The sequence below is a fragment of the Cucurbita pepo genome, chromosome LG03 (assembly GCF_002806865.2).
Source record: "Cucurbita pepo subsp. pepo cultivar mu-cu-16 chromosome LG03, ASM280686v2, whole genome shotgun sequence".
Lineage (NCBI taxonomy): Eukaryota > Viridiplantae > Streptophyta > Magnoliopsida > Cucurbitales > Cucurbitaceae > Cucurbita > Cucurbita pepo.
The window spans coordinates 1,878,482-1,903,084 of NC_036640.1; the positions used below are offsets into that span (position 1 = coordinate 1,878,482).

Genomic DNA, 24,603 nt, shown 5'->3' on the forward strand with positions numbered 1-24,603 from the left:
AAAAAAAAAAAAAAAAAAAAAAAAAAAAAAAAAAAAAAAAAAAAAAAAAAAAAAAAAAAAAAAAAAAAAAAAAAGCCCATTTATTTTGATTTTTTTATTAAATAAAGAAATAATAAATAAATGGAAATAAAGGATGATGGCAGCTTTTTGCAGGATTTTCCATTGTATTCACTTTTTGGTTCACGAGGGGCATTTTTTCGCCTTTTTCCTTTTTACTCTTTTTTACTCTGCCGACAATCTTCCGCGGTGAATTTCATAATTATTCTTACAGTAAATTTGGTTAAAATAAATAATAATAAATTCGCTTTATTTATTATTATTTTTTAATTTAATTTTACAGTAAATAATTAAGTAAAATAAAAAGACTTAAATTGTTCATATCATTATTTAAAATAATAATAATAAACTACTTTAGCACATTTTTTAATCTAATATTATCACAAATTTCCCAATATATTATTTCATCTTATAAACTTTTTTTTTGTTAAAATTAAAACGTGCGTAGGATAATATAGTATAAGTTTATAATAAATCAATATGTAATTAGCAATAAATGTATATTAAAAATTAATAAATTAATAATTAGTTTTTAAATCATCCATAAGCAGTCATTTCTTGTTAATGGCAATAATTACATGGGCCAGGTATTGGATATATAGGCCCATCAGTAAAGTTATTGTGCTGGACCCGAATTGAGAATAAAGCCCAATGACTCCAATGGGCCCAAAATATATTGGCCTTTTAGAAAACATTATGATGGCCCATATCATACATAATTTTGGAAAAGGAAACATAGTTCGGTGGTTATTGACCTATCGAATAGGGGTTTAATAGATTGTGAGATTTCACGTAGGTTGGTGAGAGAAACAAAATATTCTTTATAAGGATGTGGAAACCTCTTCCTAAAACTGTGAAATTGACAACGATGCGTAACGGGCGGACAATATCTGCTAGTGGTGGGTTTGGACTGTTACAAATGGCATCAGACCAGATACCAGGTAGTGTGTAAGCGATGATGCTGGCTCTCAAGGGGAATGGATTGTGAGATTTCACATTGGTTGGAGAGAGGAACGGACATTTTTTATAAAGATGTAGAAACCTCTCTATGGTAGATGCGTTTTAAAATCGTGACGCTGATAGCGATACGTTACGGGCTAAAATGGATAACATAGATACTTTTACCTTCAACAGATGGATGAAGATCAATTTAAAAAAAAAAAACTAATTTTGGTCTCTAAACTTTCATGAAAGTAACTATTAAGTTACTGAACTTTAACTTATAACAATTTAGTTCCGGTTAAATATTACTAAGATTGAATAGAATTTCTTACCGACATAGATAGAAAAATTAATCTCTAAACTATATAGACCAGAAGTCAAATGACACTCGACTTTGATACGATTTTCATAACAAAGATTAAAGTTATGAACTAAAGATCAATGACTACATCATTACTTAAAAGTTCAAAACACGAAAGTGTTCAAGAACGGGTAAAGGATGCTTAAATGTTGAAACACACACACATAAAGTTGTGTCCTTTTGGGAGTGTTTTGAGCTTCACTTTCATACTTTACCTAATTTTATGCTAACTTTTGAGCTAAGGAGGGATAGACAAAGCAGCGTAGAAATGACACTTCCTTCTCCGTTTTGGTTACTTCTACAAGCAATTATTTGCCTTACCATAAGCCTCGGGCACCAACTAAATTGCCATGTACGATTTCAAGAGACGAGCCTAACTTAGCAATAATTGACATGTAATCTTTTTTTTACGTCCGAAATTCAAATTCTCACGTGTTAACAAAATTTATCTATTCAAGTTGAAAGTTCATAAATGAAACTGATATTTAAGCCTAAATATACTTACGTGAAATTAGGGACTAAATTGGTAATTTCATTGAATAAAAAAAAACATAATCACATGATAATCCCATATTATTCGAACATTAATGACAAAGAAACAACAAATCCTCTTTTGAGTGTGCCTACCCTAAAGGTTGTAAATATAAAAATGCCTCAATTATTGAATCTTAAAAAATATTTTTAAATCCATTTTTTTAATAATAAAATGTTCCGTAAAATTATATTAAATTATAAATTTAGTCTCAGAAATTTAAAATTTATGTCTACTTTATCCTCGTATTTTTTAAATTACTTAAACTTTCGAAAATTAATTTTTTTTTAATTCAACCTAAAATTTAAATTTATAATTAATTTTTAAAATTAAAAAAAAAAAAGTTTTAGATAAAGAATAACATTAAAAATTTTAAGTTCATAACTCCAACAAATTGTTAGATCAATCCTAAGATATTTCAATTAGAAACTAATATTACTAACAATAATAATAATAATAATAAAAAGAACGACCGTTGCTGACGACGGCAACCGCCTCCCATAACGTGGCGGCTGCCGGCAGGTGCGAGCGTGCAAGCACATATACCTCGCCGTCCTTTATCAATAATTTAGTTTATTTATTTATTTATTTTTATCATAAAGTCTATGTTTGATATTGTTATGGGAGCTTATAATATTTATTATTCAACGCTGTTTTATTATCATTAATTAATTTATATAAAAATTGGAGACTAGTTTATTGTTTTTTATTCATATATTTCGATCTACTCACTTTAATATTCGAAATCTAATCACGTGGACTTGTTTAAGCTTGAATAGACGTCAAGCAGACAAACTCGAGTGCCGTTATTTATATGTTTGACTTGCTTATTTATTTTTATCACTTTGTCTTCAACGCTCTTTTATTGTTGAAGACTTAATAAGTGTCGCTCATTTTTTCTCACACGGTGTCCAGTGGAGTTTGTCAATAGACGGGAATCGACCCCATCAAGTAATGAGAGGCTACAAACTTCACGTAGCCGTTAAAAATATTAAAATTTTACATTTTTTATTTTAAAATATTGAGTTGAGTAGAATTAGGTTTGTAACAGCTCAAGTCCACTACTAGCTGATATTGTTTGTTTTGACTTGTTACGTATCACCGTTAATCTCACGGTTTTAAAACGTGTGTACTAGAGAGAGGTTTTCACATGGGTATAAGGAATGATTCGTTTCTCTCTCCAACTAATGTGGGATCTGACAAGGTTGATCGAATTGTTTCGATCTTCAGGTCTTTTGAATGTCTCGATCAGTGAAGAGACAAAAAGAGTAGTATCGTATGGAAAGGGGAGAGGCAACCCCACGAGCATAACATAACGTCGTAGACTTGAAAACCTTGATGGTTGGTCCCTTTGTCTCTTCCATATCATCAACACTTTGCCTCTATTTATGTGGACAACACACTTACCTTTGTCCCCTCCACCCCTCCCTTTCCAATCTTCTCTTCCACAGCTGTTCGCAAATTCCCATGCCCCTCCTTAGGCCATATGCCCTACAAATTTTCTAATTAACTCAATGCCCACCCTTTATCCCCCACATCAATTGCCCTTTGGTTTTAAACGTTTCTTGTATTTGACCCACCGAAAAAAAAAAAAAAAAATAGTCGTTTTTGTTAGAGGAGTTTGATTAATTTTGATGTGAGATCCCACATTAATTGGAGAGCGGAACGAGTGTCAGCGAGGACGGTGAGTCTTGGTGGGGTAAATTGTGAGATCCCACATCGGTTGGAGAGGGGAACGAAACATTGGCCACACCTTCGTAACTCCAAATACCCGACTTCGTTATAGTCGGAATGAAACATTCTTCACAAGGGTGTGAAAATCTCTCTAGTAGACGTGTTATAGTATTTTTAAATGGTAATATAAATTGATTTGAAAAAAAAAAAAAGATGATAATATAAGTTGAAAGTAAAGGGAGAAAAGAAAAAGAAAAAGAAAAAAGAAAGATAGAGAAATATTATAACATAATTTGAATAATCCATCATCGTCGTCATCATCATGCATTCATTACTTCATAATAGGACAAGTGTCAACTTTTAAACCCACTAAAACCCCATCTTGGCCCCACATTTTTTATTTTATTATTATTATTATTATTATTTTTTATAATTCTTTTGGGATTGAAGTGGGCCTTTTGGGCTTTGACCTAGTTCGGATTATCAAAGTAGCCTGCACGTCTCCCAAAAAATTGTAATTAATTAATTAATTAATTAATTAAATCAACTTTCAAATTCCATTGTTCACAAAATATAATTAAAAAAAAAAAAAAATATATATATATTTTTTATTTGTCTCATGATTTCTTGGAGGGATATTTTTAAAATTATTTTTGTACGTTTCATTTACCTCAACTCCCGACGTATCTCTGCGCAAAACTAATTTATATTAGAAATTTGAGTATTTAAAAATTATGTTCGAACGTTATGGAATTTGAATGTTAGAAATATAAAAATATACCGATCAGAATTTGAGTGTTGGGTGGATATCTTGACTTTTTTTAAAAAAGAAAATAATGAGGAAAAGAAAAAAAAAAAAAAAAAAAAAAAAAAAAAAAAANAAAAAAAAAAAACAGAAAAACACAGAATAATGAGCGACAGTCTGGTCCTTCCAGATGTTGGGGTTTTTAGTGGATTTAGGAACCGAATTCGGGAGAGATGAAAAGGGGTTGAATTTCTTGGTCCAAACGATTCTAAAATTTTAAAATAATATTAAAAAAAAAAGAAAAAAAGAAAAAAAATTAAATTACAGAAACAAAGAAAAAGAGATCACTCATTGGTACCAACAACCTTTTGCTTTCCTCATCGATCAAAACACCTCCCTTCTTTGTTTATCTTTTTTGTATTTTCTTCTTCTTCTTCTTCTTCTTCTTTTTCTTCCCATTTTTTGTTTTCCAAAATCTGAATGAATGCTTACCCATTTCATATAATCTGAATGAATGTGTTTCCTCTTCCTCTGATTCCCTCCATTGCTCTCTCTGTTTCTGAGTTTCTGGGATTTTCTTGTCCCATTTCCCCCCTTTTTGTTTTCCTGTTCTTCAAGATTCATCATCGATTATAGAGATTTTTTGTGATCTGGGTTTGTTTGAAATCAGGTGAAAATGGGGGAAGAGAGTGAGGAAGGAAGGGCAGAGAAGACATAGGGAGAGTTGAGAGAGACAGAGAGAGGAAGAGAGAGAGAGAGAGAGAGAGAGAGATGAGAGAAGTTTCAGAGTGATAATGTACAAGGATTACGCCGGAATCGTGAAGGCTTGGGAAGCAACCGTGAGAAAAACACAAAACTCAGCGAAGAAGAGGGCTAATAGCATTTTTGCAGCAATGTCTGTCGCTCCAGCCGACGACGAGCCTGGTCCTGGTGAGCTTCATCACACGGAGAAAGCGATCCCCAATGGCGATTTCTACACAGGGCAATGGATGGATAGCACGCCCCACGGCCATGGTAAGTACCTTTGGACCGATGGGTGTATGTACGTTGGTGAATGGTACAAAGGGAAGACCATAGGGAAGGGGAAATTCAGCTGGCCTTCTGGAGCCACTTACGAAGGGGATTTCAAAAGCGGCTATATGGATGGTAAAGGTACTTACACTGGTTCATCTGGGGATACCTATAGGGGATGTTGGGTGATGAATTTGAGACATGGACAAGGCACCCAAAACTACGCCAATGGGGATTACTATGAAGGGGAATGGCGTAGAGGGTGTCAAGATGGGCAGGGGAGGTATCAATGGAAGAATGAGAATCATTACGTTGGACAGTGGAGGAATGGGAAGATGAGTGGCAATGGGAGTATGGTTTGGAACGATGGGAATCGATATGATGGGTGTTGGGAAGAAGGGTTCCCTAAAGGGGATGGAACCTTTAGATGGGCTGATGGGAGTTCTTATGTTGGTGTTTGGAGTAAGGATTCTACAGAGCTGACTGGGAATTTTTATCCATCTGATACTTCAGGGGCTGAAATGAGCTCGAATCCTCGTGAGCTTTTAGGCGAGTATTTGAATGATTGTGTAATTTGTTCAGGCGAAAGGATTTTGATCTATCCGTCGCAGAAAATGATAAGTTGGTCGGGGCTCGACCTCGATTCACTCCCAAGGCAAACTGTTTCGAGGAAAGGGAGTGATGGGATTAGGAGATTGAGAAGAACATCGGTTGATGGTAAAATCAGCAATGCTAGTTTTGAATCGTTTAATGACAGTTCGAACGAACCAAGTTCGAGAAATGGGAAAGGAACTCGTCTCCAAGATTTGGACTCCAAAGGGAAAAGACAACCAACTTGTGGATTTCAGTCAGCAAATAGGCAAGGCGTTACAATATCAAAGGGACATAAGAACTATGAACTCATGCTAAATCTGCAGCTGGGGATCAGGTAAACCTTGTTGCTCCTTTTCTGCTGCATTTTCTTTGCTTTTTTATGAGTTCAAAGACATGTTCTTGAGAAAGTTATGAATGGGGCACATTGATTTTGTATCAATCATATGGAACATGAAGTTTGAAGCTACCTCTACCACAATGAAATGTGTATCTATTAGCCAATGTTTTCATTTCAACTTGGTGATCTTTTTGCTCCATAGCACAGGCATTCTGTTGGAAGGCCTGCTCCAGCAACGTCCCTTGATCTGAAGTCATCGGCTTTCGATCCGAAGGAGAAAGTGTGGACGAAGTTTCCACCGGAAGGATCGAAGCATACGCCTCCTCATCAATCTTCTGACTTCAGATGGAAGGATTACTGTCCTGTTGTCTTCAGGTCAGTGCTAAAAGTGAATAATCTCTTAGTGAATGACACTGTCTTATTAGTACCTCAAATTTGTAATTTCAGGACTCTTAGGAAACTGTTCGAGGTCGATCCAGCTGATTACATGCTATCGATATGTGGAAACGACGCCCTTCGGGAACTCTCTTCCCCCGGAAAGAGCGGGAGTTTCTTTTATTTAACCCATGATGACAGATACATGATTAAAACCATGAGGAAGGCTGAAGTTAAAGTTAGTTTCCACATCTTTTGAAATTTTAGAACTTCTGATCTCTTGCCTTATTGCATTGTTGAGTTTAGTACTCTTTTGCGATCTCGAACGCTCGGTTCAGTTGCTGGCTGTTGCATCTATCCTAGGCTTTCCTAATTCCCTCTAGAACAAGTATGCATTTTCTGTAAGTTGAATATATTCCAATCTGAACAGGCCAAGATACATGCAGGTTCTCTTGAGGATGCTTCCAGCCTATTACAAGCACGTTCGGTCCTTCGAAAATACACTCGTCACGAAATTTTATGGCCTTCATTGTGTGAGAGTGACTGGGACTGCACAAAAGAAGGTACTAAAAGGATACTAAAGCATTACAATGGCTGCCATGGATGTTTCAATTCACAGATTTTCTTACTTTACAGGTGCGATTTGTGATAATGGGAAATCTGTTTTGTTCCGAATACACTATCCACAGGCGTTTTGACTTGAAAGGTTCGTCTCTTGGTCGTATAACCGACAAACCAGAGGCCGAAATCGATGGAACAACCACCCTAAAAGATCTTGACCTTAATTACATATTTCGGTTGCAGAAGATCTGGTTTCAAGAATTTTGTAGGTAAAGACCTTCTCAACATCTTTCCTTACCAGCTTTTTGCTACTCATTTCTGTTCATGACAAAGGATTTCAAGCTAGATTTGAACTCAATCTATGAGCTAAGTTCATTACTACACTTCTTATTGGTTTTTTTCCATTGTGTTTGAATACAGACAAGTAGACAAGGATTGTGACTTTCTTGAACAGGAGAGAATCATGGACTATAGTCTACTAGTTGGTCTTCACTTCCAAGAAACTTCGTATCAGGAAGCGAGCACACCCGAAAGCCATCATTCAGGTTTCTGCTGTCCAGTTGATTATTTCTTAAGCAACTCGAGTTTCTTATTCCAAATCATAGTTTCAGTAAAACGCATCTGATATTCGAAGATGTATGTTTCAGGAAGTAGAGATTCTGACTGCGAAACAGATTGTCTGTCGAGAGCAGATAAGGAACAAGACTCTGCCAGGTAGAATGAACTCATGAACTATTGATATTCATGTCCTAAAATCGAAATTCGACTATCCGTGCTGTTTTTCGATATTTTGCTAATGAAACATTCCTACTGATCTATTAGCTTTCTAAACTTGATGCTTTCTTGTTCAATATCATCACCGAACCAAACTTGAAGTCCGAACATTTACTTATGCAGGTGGGCTTCCATTAGTCTAGGCATCAATATGCCAGCACGGGTAGAGCGGACGGTGAGACATGGAGAGCCCGAAACTCAGCTAGTAGGAGAACCCACTGGGGAGTTGCATGATGTGATCATTTTCTTTGGTATAATCGACATACTACAAGACTATGATATCAGCAAGAAACTGGAGCATGCTTATAAATCATTCCAATACGATCCATCGTCGATCTCTGCTGTTGATCCAAAACAATATTCAAAACGCTTTCGAGATTTCATCTTCAGAATTTTTTTAGAAGACACTTGAAGAAATTGTTATACTGACCCAATTCATCAAAATTTGCAGACAGTGGCCATCCTTGTACAGTCGGTCCGTTGTGAGAAATGATATCGGGTTTTTGATAGAGTTGTAGCGTTCAGCCACAGAAAAATGAACAGAAAAAGAAAGAAAGAGCAACCATTTGGTGTATAAATTAAGGTAACCATGTAGAGCTTTGGCCAATTATGCATTGTATTCTTTTTTCTTTCAAAGTTAGAGAGTTATTAGAAAATTATGATATGATTTAGAAAGTTATATAGATGAGAGTTGTCACCCTCACCTCACCCACCTGTTACTAATTTGTAAATTCATTTATTAACCAAAGGTTGAGAACCCAATTCTAAGTTGTAATTATATTTATTTCTTTCTCCACTCTTCATTTCTACACTCATTGATATGAAATCATATCATGATGCCCTTCTCTCTCTCTTTTTCGACTTCATTTTGGGTCCAAACTTTCAAATATTAGTGGTCGGTCTTCCTACCAGGATGCCTCTTTGGTCGAAGAGTCTCTTTACTAGTACTAGTAAGGACGTAGGAAGCAAACAAACTTGCGTTAATGACGCTTTCTTCTTTGTCTTCTCCTCTCAAAAGACCAAGTGAGAGACTACATCTCTTTTCTTCGTTTGCTCTTTAGATTTTTCAAGGATAGCGGTAGCTAAGATGTCCAGGAATCTATGTTCAAACAGGGAATGAGGGAGAGAGTGGAGAGATTTCTCTATGTTAGCTAAACGGGGTCGGAGATGTCTCCCTTGGCTCACTTTATATTTCACTTTACTTTAGTTTTCTATTGAAAAAGAAAGGAAGCAATGATGGGATGTTTTTCCTAAGTACTAAATATTACTCAATGCAAAGAGGTTATAAAAAGGGAGGTTATAAAAAGGGTTTTGTAAAGAAGAGTAAATGAGTGAGTAGGAGAGGCCCCCCCTCCTCCTCCTTCCTTCTTACCTCTACTACTTTGAGTGACAGAAAACGACTCGAAGAACGTCTTGGTACAACGAGGGGCCAACAAGTCCTACACGAAAAGACTCGAACATCTTCTTGTGAGCCTATTGATCTTGTTCATGTCTTTTAATGCATAGCTTCTTGTTAATGATACACTGTTTTCATTCATTCCTTCATCCTTTTCTCTCCTCCATCAATGCTTCTCTTTTAATTGTTTTCAAGTTTTGGTAATTCTTCACTGCTTTACTCTTCTTCCCACTTCTTCCCACCTTTCAGTTTTTAGTGTTCATCTAACTCGAAATAAGAAAGCAATGGATTTGGAACTGGAGTTCACACTTACTTTCATCTTCTGCTTATGTCCATCGTGTGGGGTCCGACTTTACTTATCCGGGTTCTCGCTACACATTCACCATCGAGGTCGTCTCGATCAAATTAATGACTTACATGTAATGAAGCCCTTCCATAATTGGTGAAGTTCCAAATCAGTGAAAATCTTCAAAGTTGAAGATCTCTGTCCCACCATCACAGCATTTCGCAAGAAGATGCTCGATGTTCTATTGATCGAAGATCAATGATTTCATTTTTTCTAAAAACTTTTCGAGATAGACAATCAAAGAAGAGATAGGACAAGGTAGATGAAAGTTACACATCTTCTTAGCAGTAATATACAGAAGATCAGTATCCAACTAAGATTGGACTTGAGAAATCTTAGCTTAAGGGGCTACAAAAACTATAGAACAGAAGATCCTATTACAACTATGCACTTTGGTGTTCTATTTAGTGCAGATTCATTGCATTTCATCATGAAAACTATATAGAACTTATAGATAACATAGCAGATCACTGAAATCTAGTAGAGATGTGATATTTTCGGGTGGCCGAGAACGAGTTTTCAGGTGATCCTCAGCAGGGAGGAAGAGGAGAGTGATAGAAAAGAGAGCAGGAATGTGTCTAATCCCTGAGGTGATTACCACTTTCCAAATGGAGTTGTGAAATAGATGGGAGTGCATTTTTAACATCAGCTCCTTGATCATAAAGAAATCCTTTGAAGACATGGCCACCAATGTTGACTGTTGCTTGGTAAGTTAACTCACCTTCACCACTGCTAATGGCTGTCACTCTATGGCACTTGAACACGGCTGGAGCCCGAACTTGCCCCGGTAACGACTTCTTGAAGCTTGCATCTGGTTTCAAAGTCATGAGAATTCCAATGGTGGTTAACTGAGTATATAAGTGTATGTTTTAGCATCATGGGTCGTTTTGGAATGACTTTCTAAACGCTTAAAACCCCTTTTCTAACACTTCGAAAGCTTTCGTTTTAAGCATTTGAGAAGGCATTCCCAACTAATCCTAAGTTCATCAGCACTATTCTAACATTATACATTAAGACACAAGTAACCAAATCATTACATAGAGAGAAACAGAGTGAACAAACATCTCATAATTGATGCTCATGATTCTGAATTCAGTAAGAAACACAAGGAAACAAAAATGGAGAAATGTAAAGAGAGAGTTAGGGAGATGTTTACCTTGATGACTAGAGGTTGTTTCGAAGCTCCGGGGAGTGGTGGCGTTGGAAGTGGAAGCGGCGGCGGTAGTCTGTGAGGGAATCAAGACTTTAGGCCTTTTAGCACCAGCAGAAGAAGAACCAGAAGACCCACTAGTGGCGACGCCATCCATCACCACCAACATCTGCCGCTCACGGCGGCGAGATGCCGGCACCCACGTGCTCTTCACGTGCGTAGAGCAATGATTCCCACGTCCTTTACAACAAGTCCTACACCTCCGATACTCGCACTCCTTCTTTGCTCTGTTTCCACAGTCTCTACACACACCCAGAGAACCATCGCCACCATCGCCTTTCACTTGGTCGTCGTAGCCATGATTTCCACCACCGCCGATCAACGAATCCCCTTTCCCAAACCCAAAATCCTGGGTTCTCTTTAGATTCTCCAAACTCCGACTACGATCACTAACTTCATCAGGCATCTGATTAGGCGGCGGCTGGAGACATGGGGTTGCAGCAAGAAGGGGGAAAATACCGACGCTGACGCCAAGAGCGGTGGAGGAGGGCAGAGGAAGAGATGGGTGATGATCAGAAGAAATGATTTGGGTATGTTGGTGAAGAGAAGAAGGCGTCGGTGCTATAAATAGAACATCACGGAGACCCAACATTGTTGTATTAACACAAAAGGAGAAAGAAAGGTCTGGAAATTGAGATTGAGAACGAAAGAGGGTTATTCTGAATTGAGGCGAGAAGGCCAAGAACAGTATTATTTAAATGATGAAATTCAGAGTTCAGTTTGTTTGGGAGGTGGGGATTTTGCGGTGTGTGTGTGTGTGTTTGTGTGGTGAAAAAGAATTAATTTCTTAAACCAAAAGCAATTCTATTGCTCTGTTCATGGACTGGAATTCTCTCTCATTTCACAGTAACAGAGAACAGAGACAGAGACAGAGAGAGAGCGGGAAGGAAGGAAGAAGATGAAGCTCATTCTTCAAACTCTGCTATGCCTATCAATATTGTGTACTTTTCCTTTTTTTTAATTAATTAATTTATTTATTTATTAAATTTACACAAATTTTAATTTTAAATTTAATAGATTCTTAACATCTTCCATATTTTCTAAAATTCACAAATTTAATCATTATAAAAAATAAAATTCAATTCAATATATAAAAAATCTAAACTAAAAAATTACGGAACACTGTATAAGGTTAAGAGAGTAATTTTAATTATTTTCTTTTTTTCTTCACTATTTACTACTTATTTAATTAATAAGAAATATTGTCAAATCAATTAAAGAGTTATTTAATTAACTATTATTTATTTGGTTTATTGTTAAGTTAAAATAATATAATAATAGAAGGTGATTCATTTTGCCTTCCACTTACCTCAAATGTAATCATCCCATGCTTTATTTTCCCCTAATTATAAATTTTTTTAATTCAAAAAAATATTTGATCTAATTCAGACAAACTTCTATATTCCATTATTACAAAATAGTGATATCCAATTTTCAAAACAAAAATGCATTTATTTTTTAAAAAAAGTTTTCAAAAATTGACAAAAAAAAAAAAAAAAAAAAATNATTTGATAAATATTAAACAATGTAATATATCTTTTTGTGTGAAAATTTACGTAGAATAAATAAAATTTCATATTCTTTATATATATATAATTATTGGAAATGGGCAAAATCAAATCCTAAAAAATTAGGTATTTAAAAAAGTTATGTTTAATTTTTTTTAATAGTTTAGAAATAATATTTTAAAACGAACATGTGTTAATTTAATTAAAATAATAGCAACATAAAATTCAAATATAACTAGATAAGAAGGGACACACATGGCATAGCTAACACTATTTTATTTTTAAAAAAAAAAATTAAAAAGAGAAAAGAAATAGTAATTAAGAAGAAAAAAGAAAAAAGAGTTATTCGAAAGTGTATTATGGGCAAACCTAGATTCATCCAAATGTTACCCAAAGCGACACCTATGTCTATATAAAAGTGAAGAGGATAGAGAGAATAGGCCACCTAACCCCTATAATGGAACCCTAAACCCTCCAAACATAGCCCTCTCCCTATGCCCTATTGTCCCCCCTAAAACATATCATATATTTTATTTTATTTTATTTTATTTTATTTTAATCCCTCTTTTACTTTTTACTTTTTATCTTTTCACCTTTTTTCACCCCCTAACTGCATCTCTTTTTACTTTTTATGGGTCACTTGTGGGGGGCTGCCCACCTTTTATTACATAATAATTACTCCATAACCTCTGTTAAAAAAAAAAAAAAAAAAAATTAAATTACAAAATAAGATCATGTTCAACCTAAATTAAATGAATACCATAAAAGATGATTTAAGATATAATAAATTCAATGCTAAAATTGTCCTAAGCAATAAAACTAATAATTAACTAACATTAATAATCAAGGTTTAGATTATATAAACAATCGTATTCCCTGGAGACGCAACATTGATTATTGCAACATAGAATTTTAGGAGCAATAATGAAATCAATATACAAAAAGGAAAAATAAAATAAAATAAAATGATTTAATGCAATTTATAAATCTGTAAATAATGATTAATTGATGGGAAAGTAATCCCAATTTGAATTAATTTTGAAGCTATTAAAAGTATTTTATGAAATGATCATTCATTTAGTTGGGTGGTTGAAAAATCCAATCATAAATTCATATATATATATATATACACACACAAATATGTATTCTTGAGAAGGAAGTGGTTTAAGTGCCATTTCCCCAAACTTTTGAAAATTGTTTGCTAAAAAGCTTATTTTATTACCCCATAGAATTTAAAAGAAAACTTTTTAAGTTGATAAACTTAAAAAAAAAAAAAAAAAAAAAAAAAAAAAANGTTGATAAACAAAAAAAAAAAAAAAAAAAAAAAAAAAAAATTAGATCCTCAACATATATGTGAATTTTGAATTCGGTGTCAAATAATTTAGATAGAGACACGATTAGATACCAAATTGAGAACTCAAAAATATATTTAGAAACACAATTGAAAATTTATATATATTTAGAAACACAATTGAAAATTTATAAATCTATTAGACACTTACTAAAGTTGAAGGATGAATAGACACGAATTTGAAAATTCAAGAACTAAACTTATAACTTAATCATGTCAATAGTAATGAAATATATTCTCATAAACATATTGATCCAATACGATAACAAAGATAACAAAGATAAGATTGCAATAATAAGAAAGATTTTGTATCTAGGATATCATTTTCATCGAGAACTAAGAAGAAACAGAAGCAAAAAAAAGAAAGAAAGAAAACTTGATTGTAGAGTAGATATGAAGAATAGGAATTAGATTGGAAGAAAAGAAAACAGATATGGATGTAGGATGAGAAAGTGATAGGAAAAGAGAAAGAGAAGCAAATTCAAAGGTAAAAAAGTGGAATAGGACTTTGGTTATAATAGCCCAAACCAACCATATTTTCAATTTCAACGCCAAAATGCCAATACGAATATGTACCAACACTAATCACCTAACCCTACTTCTCCCACCATGCTTCTTTCTTCTTCCTATTCTCACCTAAACCAAACCATGCTTTACTTTTTTTTGGTAACAAATTTTAGTTTTCTAGTATGATAACAAACTCGACTAAGTTTCAAAGATAAAAAGGAAAATAATAATCATACAAGCTGCTAGTTTTGTTTAGATTTCAATATATGGTTGGCTATCTAAGAAAATGACACACAAACAAATAAATTCATGGATGGATGTAAGTGATATTTAACTAAAAAAAACAAAATCATTATCCAAAGAAAGCTTAATATTTTAGTTTAAAGAAATTTAAAGCAGCTTAAGTAAGTTTGTTCTGTGTTGCTTTTTGTTGGACACTATTAATTGATTGACACTCACTAAATTTCATTCAAAATATAAAGAAATAAAGTTCCTTGTTTTTAAGTTTGTTTTGTTTTGATACTGTACCTAAAAAAAATAATAAATAAAAAATTCCCAGACAAACAGAAACAAGTCCTCGACAAAGTTCCAGTCATAATTAGTGTTGATTGATGAACCAAAAAAAATATGCAAAGGTGTAATTAATTACTGGAGAACTTAGCAAAGAGCACAAATATATTAAATGAAAATGTCATTGATTAAACCTCATTGAAGGCAGTGTCTAAACTGAAAAAGTAGATAGCCAAGCTACTGCTGGAAACTGAATGTCATATTATGCATTGAACCTTGAACTATTATGAGCGTAGCCATATGCCTTCCACGTTAGTATTCACATTCAATATTGACCAGCAAACAGTGTTCATGTCAAAGAAATTCGAGAATAATGTATGCACAAAATTATGTTAGAGCCAAAGTGAGAGGTACCTCTTGGAATCTAAGTTTGCTCCCCCAACTGCCACACATGATATCCTTAGCCTGGCAATGGCAGATCCCCCTTTTAATCTAGTAGATAGAAGAAACCATCACCTAGATAAAAACAGAGAGTTGGAGTAGGAGAGTGGATTTTTGGATTCGAAGTGTTGTTTAATAGCTATGAATCTTCATTCTAGCAAATAAAAATATCCCATCAACTCATTTATAATTGAAAAATATGAACATCTAAATATTAAAGAAATAGAAACCAAGAAAGGCATAAACATGTACTAACCTCACCTCCACAAATCCCACCCAAATTAAAACCTATCATAATGATTCTTATCCAAATGGCTAGCACTCATGTAGAAGTATTTGTCTATGTAATGCTACATAGAATCAACCCACTAAATACAAATGGAGATTTAAGAACATTTGATCATAACATAGTCAAGAGGCAGGACACTCCCTAGCAGCCTAACAGTGGTGGCTGGGGGAGGCGGTTTCCACTGCCCACTCCCTAGAAAAGAGCCTCTTTTTTTTTTTATACTTAGTGTGTATGCATTGTATCACAACCGTACTAATAGTAGAATGTGACCCCACATGTAAATGGACAAGGCAGTGACACACGAGTGGCACCCATTCGGCCAAGTGAGGGTCAAGACAGACAAGTGTCATGATATGACCGAGGAGAATGATGCACATCCAATACACGAAGAAGAGTATGCATGAAACCAAATAGAGACATAAACAAGATTAGGGGCAATGAGTTGTCATGATTACTAGAAACAGGCTCGAAGAGGACCAAGTAAAGATCCTTAGCCACAACCTGGCATCAATCGTGCAATATAAACTTTAAAGAAAATGTTAAATTATCATAAGAGGTTGCAATTCAAGCTACATTAAAGAAGAATCAAACTTCATTTATTGTTAGATAGTTACAAATTTTGGGTGGATGATAGTTTAGAGTTGTGTGTTTCTTTAATTTATTTTATGGCTTATTTACATGATGGCTAATTATGACCATAAAGTATACATAATGGCCAATTATTGTCATAAAATAGGACATTGCTACTCTTGGAGTGCCTCAGAGAAGGTTAAAGGTTTTAATTTTGAAGTTATATAATAAAAAGGAGCCTTTGTGCTTTCCTTTAACCATTGACTAAGTTTCTTTGCAATAATATGTAGTTTAGGTTGCATATTTAAAATCATTCAAGCTTGACTTGCTTGTGGAATGATTCGAACCTCAAACAAATAAACTTAGCCATTGGTAAAAAAAAAAAAAAAAAAAAACAAATGCTCATTTTTACTACATTTTTCAAGTCTCTTTCACAAAAGTAACATAAACTTTAGGACCATAATGAGCAACTATGTAAATAAGCCTTAAAATAAATTAAAGAAACACCTTAACTCTAAAATATCATCCACTCAAAATTTGTAATCATCTAACAATAAATGAAGCTTGATTCTTCTTTAATGTGAGATGAATTGCAACATTTTGTGATAATTTGAACAATATTTTTTTTTACATTTTCCTCGATGAAATCCTTTGATGCTACTCTATTCCCTTCCTCTTTTTCTTATTGATAATCTAAGGGTGACTCGAGAAGAAAGCTATCAATTTATGCCTTTCGATTACGAGAAGAGAAGAGAGAAAGCTGGAAAGGATTTACCATTTGTACAAACTTTGTGGCAAAGAAAAGACCCCAATTATGAAACCATAGGGAAACCTTGTTGATCCCATGAAATCTAGAAATGCCTTCAACTATCCACACAAACCTTGTTGATCCCATGAAATTTCAAAATAAACGTTCCAAAGAATTCTTCAGCTTTTAGGCTAATATCTATAATTCAGCACACAGTCCTCCATCCACCACAATATATGCGTGTCCTTATCCAAACACTCCCACCCAGATTTGCAAATCTTTTACAACCCTCTATCCTTGCTGCCTCAGAAATGAACTTTTAGTTTTTGGTACCTCAATCATTATGTCCACTCCAACTAACACAAAAACTTGCATCTACTTCTAAAAACTTGGGAGTCAATCTCATACTTTAATCCACCATTTTCGTATTCAAACTTAATACATAACCATAACCGTTAATAATTCCGACAAATTATTCTCATACATTGTATACTTCCTTCGCTTTCCTAATCTTTAGTCCAAAGAATGGCAGCAACTCTTCAATAAAAAAGATGAAGTCTAATCTCATACTTTATTCTAAAATTCGCTTATCCTAACTTATTTTCCTTCTTCCTGACATGTATGACCTTTAAACTCAACAAATTCAAGAGATTGTCCATTATCTCGCTTAACGACCAATACAATACAACTTTTCTCTGGCACCAATTACCTAAATATCTTTTGTTCCAACGCTTTTTTTTCTTTAAAATTATTTCAAACCTCTTTTCATGATCGCCCGTCTGATTACTCCTTTTAAACTTAAATTTCCTCAAATCACACTTCATCATCTTCAAGAAAAGTTCGTTTCTATATCATCCATAAAAAGGACCAAATGGAAAAGATTCACATAGTTGACTCTTGCAGATAAGAAGGGGTCACGAGGTACATAGTCCGGTCCATAGAGATAATTGACTTATACCTCGTTTATGCACGGCTCAATTGGTGCCTGGAAATTAGAAAATTTTATGTATGCAGTCTGGTGAAGGTATTAACTCTCGGTTCTTTGTTGACTCTTGCAGATAAGAAGGGGTCCCGAGGTACACATGATTATTGTGAAATTAGTTTAGTATGGACTTGTAGTTTGTAATTTTGCTTCATCCAACACAATCCAAGTTCTAGAATAACCCTACTATCTACTATTATTTGGCTTCTAGAATAACCCTATACTATCTACTATTCTTTGGCTTTTATTCTAGTGCTTCGTCCCTCTAAAATTTCACAAACCTCATTTTTTTTTTTTTTTAATATTCTTTTTTCATGTTTTTTTTTAATTATTTAAAAAACTTTTTATTATTAAATACTATTTTCATGGAAAGAAATATTTGTTCAAATTCTAAAAATTAAAATTAATTTTTTGAAGTGGATAATAAAACATTTATATGCTTAATTTTAAAAAATTGCCCTAAAAAATAGACACAAAATAAAGTAATATTTGAAGCTTAATTTTAAAAATTAAAAATTAAAAATTAAAAATCAAGTGGTTCTAAAAGAAATTAAATTTATGACATGTCTATGATGTCACATCATTCATATATATATATATATATATATATATATATATATATAATTTAGGTATGTATCAAGTGGATAATGTCAAATTTGGTGTTACTTATGAAAACTAGGTTGTTTGAATGTCTCAAAATATAGATTTTATTTATTTATTTATTAGTTATTATTATTATTATTATTAAGTTTCTAGCTCCCCAAGCAATGATTAATTTATTCTTTTTTTTAGGAGACAAAAATCATGTGGCTAAGGAAACATTGAAAGGTTGCATTTGTGTGGTGAGCTAAGTGATTGGCTCAAACAGGATAAGAATGTATGAACTACTCCATTTCCATCTCGAAGAGTCTAAACAAAACCCTAGATTAGATGGAATTATGCTCGATCAAACGCGTTGTATTTTCATTGAAAGAGATGTAACGTTCAATGCTTTTGCCTTAGCCCATACCATGGAGCTAACACGTTCTAGTGGATACTCTATCGTTGTCATCCATAGCTTCACCCTTCGGATTTTTTATGATCATGCCAAAACATGCCTTTTCATGAAGAAAAGCAACATGGACATTCATTCACACAGGTGTAGAACTTCTGATCTCAAAGAAAAGAATTATGTATCAATATTACAATTGAGCTATGCTCACTTTGGAAATAGTTAATTTGAGCTATGATTAACGTTATTGTATGGTCAACTCAATGAAATCAAAACATAAGTTCAATCGAGGCATGGTAGAAACGACCCTTCTTTATCTTCTTTTCTGTCTCTTATTTCATTTTTCATTAATGCAAAATTCTTTATTTATTTTTATAGAGGCCGGTGCATAGATTCTCCACAAGGAATTCGTATGAATCAAGTTCTTTATGGAATTTTTTTTTTTTTTTTTTTGATAGCTAAACGAACTGGAAGCTCAATTCGGAACAAGATATCCATAATTCACTTAAACACTATATTAAAACTTGACTCATACTGTGAGATCCTACATCGGTTAGAGAGGAGGAACAAAACATTCCTTATAAGGTTGTGGAAACCTCTCCGTAGTAGACATGTTTTAAAACTATGAGATTGACAGCGATACATACATAATGGGCCAAAACAAACAATATCAGTTAGTGATGGGCTTGGAGGTAAGGAAACCTCTCCCTAATAGACGCATTTTAAAATCGTGAGGCTGATGACAATACGTAAGGCCAAAACAGAAGCATGGATGAAATAAATTTGAATGAAGTTGAAATAGAAACAAAAAGTAGAAAAGAAGAAGACAAATTGATTGATGGAATGAAACAATTATTTTGTCCATCCAAAACAATATCACAATCAATGGTTGGAATGATTTGCCATTGTCATTTTCAAATCTTATACAAGAATCAATATGAACAGCGACGAATCAAACACTTGTATATGGTCGATAATTACGAAATGAACGTTAAACTATCGAGTTTTGGAATGGTAATTGTTGTCGATTTTGAGTTTAAAAAAAAGGGTGGTAAAATAATTGAAGAAGAAGAAGAAGGGTGTAAATGTGTGTGGTTGTTTTCATGACATAAAATAATAATGAAAGGTTGAAAAAGGTAAGAAAGAAGAGAGAATCATTCACACAAATCCATGTCCTTTATGTTTTGACAGTAAAGTGAGAGCTGAAACGAACAGCCAATATCGTATCTGAATTTGGTAGTTGTTATGTTTACAAGCTTCACATGAATAATGTTCCCTCCATTTACTTCATTTCCTGCAATCTTTGGTCCACATCTTTAATTCAAGATGTTGACTTCACATCTCTTTTTTCAAATTTCAAATCTCTCCGTTTCTCTTCGAATGAGAACGATCCCGAGGATATAACAATTACAAAAAAGGCAATTCTGGGTGAGATCCCACGTTGGTTGGAGAGGAGAATCGTGAGATTGACGGTGATACATAACGGGTCAAAACAGACAATATCTACCAGCGGTGGGTTTGGACTGTTATAAATGGTATCAAAGCCAAATACTGGGAAGTGTGCAAGCAAGGACACTGGTCCCGAGAGAGAGTGGATTCTGAGTATGGGAGAGGAATGAAGCATTCCTTACAAGGGTGTGAAAACTTCCACTAATAGACGCGTTTTAAAAACTACAAAAAAAAAATACAAATAAAAATAATAATAATAATAATTTTGGGTGAGATCCCACATTGGTTGGAGAGGGGAATCGTAAGATTGACGGTGATACATAACGGGTCAAAATAAACAATATCTACTAACATTGGTTGGATAGGAGAATCGTGAGATTGACGGTGATACATAACGGGTCAAAGTAGACAACATCTACTAGCGGTGGGTTTGGACTGTTACAAATGGTATCAAAGCCAAATACTGGGAACTGTGCAAGCAAGGACACTGGTCCCGAGAGAGAGTGAATTTTGAGTATGGGAGAGGAATGAAGCATTCCTTACAAGGGTGTGAAAATCTCTCCCTAATAGACGCGTTTTAAAAACTACAAAAAAAAGCAATTTTGGGTGAGATCCCACATTCGTTGGAGAGGGGAATCGTGAGATTGATGGTGATACATAACGGGAGTGGATTGTGAGTGGGAGAGAGGAATGAAACATTGCTTATAAAGGTGTGAAAACCTCAACATTGCTTATAAAGGTGTGAAAACCTCTCCCTAGTAGACACGTTTTAAAAACTATGAGACTAACAACGATATGTACTAAAACAGACAATATCTACTATTGGTGGGCTTGAATTATTACGTGATCTCTTGTATGGACCTGTGTTGATTCTTGGAGATAAACATTCGAAATGTAAGAACTATCATGGGTCGAATTTAGATATCAAATCCTGAGCATAATTCGTTACAGTAAGAAACCCAACAAATGAAAACAACATTACAAGGGTTCGAACACAAAACATCCTACTCTTATATCATATCATATCATCTCATACACGTTTAAGTTAACGAGTTACGGTAAAAACCACCCGACCCCAACACAGCTTTAACCATGCCTGCTACACTCTGTGAGGCAGTCATTAGATAGTGCAGTCAACTTGTAAGCATCTGAGAGGAAGCAAAAGAAGAAGAAGAAGAAGAAGAAGAAGATAGTTCTCAAAGTTCGGTATTTACTTTCCTTTGAATCCTTTGACAGACAAAAACATGAACTTTTTTGACATTTTGTTGCAACTTGCCTGAGTTCCTGTGGTACTTCACGCAGAAACCCTAAAGAAAGAGAGAGAGAGAGAGATAAAAATAAAAAATAAAAAAAGTTGGGTTTTTTTTGTGTTAATTGATGAAGTTGTAAGCCTCACCTCAGCAATTCCCAGCGTTCTAAAAGTGGTCCTAAACTAATACTCAATAGTACTTTTCTATCTTTTTAACACTGCTTCACACCCCAAAATTTGTACTTTGGAGGGACCTTACCTTTTAATCTTTCTTTCTTTTCTTTTCCTTTCATGCTTCCACAGTGTGCAGTGTAGGGCCCATGAAAGGGCTTTCAAGGGCCTTTCAAAACCCACTAAAACATGAACACAAACACCCATAAACCAAAGTACAATGCCTTAATTAGTAATGTTGTTGAAAACCCAGCTCAAAATTATGAGGCTTTTGTTCATAAAAAGTGCCTAAATTTTGGTTACATGTCTCTAGCCTTAGCTTAGCTTTGTTTATGCCTTCAAAAAGGTTGGAATGATTGCTTTAGTATTGGTGGATATTGTAGGAGTTGTAATTTAGCTTTAGTAAAAGGGAAAAAGAATCCTTATTTGAGCTGAAAAGGGTTTCCACTCATTTGTTGTTTTTAGCTTTTTCTATAATTGAATGAAGGGTCCTCTCAGCTACATAACCTAAGACAACTCTCCCTCTTTGTTATACACAACCCTATTACTACACAAAATATTAAAATATCATGTGGGTCTTACGTGGATTGAAGATTTGAATCTCTGATCTTTTGATCGAACATATAAACCTATAGCAATTGAACTAAGTTTAGATTGGGTTGTATACTTGAATTTTTTAACGTTTAGTTTGTATGATTTTATTTGAGTCATTTATACATGTGAGATCCCATGTGGGCTAGAGAGGAGAAGGAAGCGTTTCTTATAAGAGGTGGAAATCTCTCTCTAATAGATGTGTTTTAAAATCGTGAGGCTGATGACGATACGTAACAGGCTAAAGTAGACAATATCTGCTAGCAGTGAGCTTAGGCTATTATAAATGGTATCAGAGCCAGACATCGAGCAGTGTGCTAACGAGAATGTTGGCTCGTAAGGGGGATAGATTGTGAGATCCCACGTCGGTTCGAGAGGAGAATGAAGCATTAAAACAGTGAAGTTGACGGTGATACATAATAGGCCAAAACGGACAATATCTGTTAGCGGTGGGCTTGAGCTGTTACAGTTACAAATGGTATCAGAGTCAGACAACAAGGACGCTAGGCCTCCAAGAAAGGTGGATTGTGAGATGGCACACATCGATTGGAGAGAGGAACAAAATATTTCTTATAGGGGGAAACCTCTCTCTAACAGACTGACAACATTACGTAACGGGCTAAAGTGGACAATGTCTGCTAGTGGTGGGCTTGGGCAGTTACAAATGGGATCAAAGTCAGACACCGAGCGACAGCATTACGTAACGGGCTAAAGTGGACAATGTCTACTAGCAGTGGGCTTGGGCTGTTACAAATGGGATCAGAGCCAGACACCGAGCGGTGTGCTAGCGAGGACGCTAGCCCCAAAAGGGGTGGATTGTGAGATCCTACATCGGTTGAAGAGGAGAACGAAGCATTCCTTATAAATATATGAAAACCCCTCCCTAACAAACGCGTTTTAAAATCATGAGGCTAACGACGATACATAACGGGCTAAAGCTGAAAATATCTGCTAGGAATGAGCTTGAGAAAACCGAAAGAGAAAGGTTCCGAACAGGGAAAGTCGAACCAATTTCATCCATACAGCCCCACAACAGTAATAAGCTGCAACCCTGTGATGTGTACTGCCTATCAAATTTAGGTAAAAACTAAAAAAAGGTGGGGAAAATGTATTTATGAGAAGAAGTTGAAAGTGGAATTGGCAGAGCTTCACAGCTGGAGATGTAAACCAGTTATGGGTATAAGATTTATTGTGAAGTTAAAGCAATCTGAAGCTCTATGGATTCTTCAATAATTGAATCTGTTTCCTTTTACATTTTGTGAGCCAATCATTTATTGATCAAACCCTTTGATTCTTCAACTCTTTTCTTCCTTTATTTCTTTTCGAAAATGACATCTTTCTCCTGCCTTCTCTATTATTTTTACAACGCGTCGGTTCGTTTTCCTCTCTAATCGATGTGGGATCTCATAATCTACCCTCTTAGTGGCCTAGCGTCCTTGCTGACACACACACGGTGTCTAACTCAACAGCTCAAACCCACTACTAACAGATATTGTCCACTTTGACTTGTTACGTATCGTCTATAGCCTCACAATTTTAAAATAAGGAAACATAGACAAGCTATGGAGGCCCAAAGGAGTAGGTTTAGCTTATAAACATTAGAACAGTTAAAGCATTTAGTTGATGTTTGTGAGTAGATGTTTTTTTGTTTTTGTAGTGTGGTCCGAGCTGATGATGAAAAATAATATAACAAGATTTCATTAAAGTGAATGTTGTGGGGTTTGTTTTTTGGTTGGCCCTCACACTTCAAATCTAAAAAAAAAAAATCTCATTTCAAAGATCTTCCCTTCTTGGAAGCTGATTATTGATGAACTATTTGTATTCATGATGATAAATGTTTGAAACCCGCTCTGAATAGGACAGGTCTATTTAGACAAATAGAGAACAATGAGAGATTTATTCCGGTTAGATTGGAGACGGGAGACCGAAATTATACTTCCCATCCCGACCTGATCTGCTTCAGTTTATATAGAGGTTACTTTTAAAATATATATAAAAAAAATGTTAGATTGTTCGATCAAAGGTCATCTAAATTCACACTGCACCTAAAGTTTTACTTTAAAAAAAGTTTTCAAATGAATAAAAAATAATATATTTTCAAAATAATGAGTATTATATATATATATGCATATAACTTAGACCATTTTAGAATGGTCATTTTGAATTGATAGATCAAGTTAACTTTATACATAAATGATGTTCACTTTACACTTCAGGAGTCATCGACTCATTTAGTGGTCCATATCTACACCCACTTGAAATTACTCCCTATTTTATTTTTTAAGTTTTGACTTTGATGTTTATGGGTCATAAATACCCGACACAAGCAAG

At 34.5% G+C, this 24,603-nt stretch overlaps 2 protein-coding genes across 3 annotated transcripts; one reads left to right on the forward strand and one right to left on the reverse strand.

Annotated features, from left to right (window-relative positions):
• Positions 1-4,499: 4,499 nt before the first annotated feature.
• Positions 4,500-8,815, forward strand: LOC111790741 (phosphatidylinositol 4-phosphate 5-kinase 6-like). 2 transcript variants are annotated; one of them, XM_023671772.1, is made up of 8 exons: positions 4,500-6,250; positions 6,461-6,628; positions 6,701-6,866; positions 7,075-7,191; positions 7,265-7,458; positions 7,610-7,773; positions 7,864-7,903; positions 8,087-8,815. In XM_023671772.1, the coding sequence occupies exons 1-8, from the start codon at positions 5,106-5,108 to the stop codon at positions 8,373-8,375; spliced, it is 2,283 nt and encodes a 760-aa protein (XP_023527540.1). In that variant the 5' UTR covers positions 4,500-5,105; the 3' UTR covers positions 8,376-8,815. The 2 variants fall into 2 exon arrangements, with proteins under 2 accessions (XP_023527540.1, XP_023527539.1); XM_023671771.1 differs by having other exon boundaries at positions 4,502-6,250; positions 7,610-7,734; positions 7,837-7,903.
• A 1,120-nt stretch (positions 8,816-9,935) lies between these two features.
• Positions 9,936-11,828, reverse strand: LOC111790742 (protein LATERAL ROOT PRIMORDIUM 1-like). The gene is made up of 2 exons (XM_023671773.1): positions 10,862-11,828; positions 9,936-10,516 (listed from the first exon to the last, which is right to left on the reverse strand). The coding sequence occupies exons 1-2, from the start codon at positions 11,505-11,507 to the stop codon at positions 10,284-10,286; spliced, it is 879 nt and encodes a 292-aa protein (XP_023527541.1). The 5' UTR covers positions 11,508-11,828; the 3' UTR covers positions 9,936-10,283.
• Positions 11,829-24,603: the final 12,775 nt, after the last annotated feature.

Excerpts from the sequence above, each read along its gene's own strand:
- LOC111790741 (XM_023671772.1), top strand. The coding sequence starts at position 5,106 with ATGTACAAGGATTACGCCGGAATCGTGAAGGCTTGGGAAGCAACCGTG. Across the intron at positions 6,867-7,074 it reads TGAGGAAGGCTGAAGTTAAA|GTTCTCTTGAGGATGCTTCC; the intron begins GTTAGTTTCCAC and ends AGATACATGCAG. Across the intron at positions 7,192-7,264 it reads CTGGGACTGCACAAAAGAAG|GTGCGATTTGTGATAATGGG; the intron begins GTACTAAAAGGA and ends CTTACTTTACAG.
- LOC111790742 (XM_023671773.1), bottom strand. The coding sequence starts at position 11,507 with ATGTTGGGTCTCCGTGATGTTCTATTTATAGCACCGACGCCTTCTTCT. Across the intron at positions 10,517-10,861 it reads AACAACCTCTAGTCATCAAG|ATGCAAGCTTCAAGAAGTCG; the intron begins GTAAACATCTCC and ends CTTTGAAACCAG.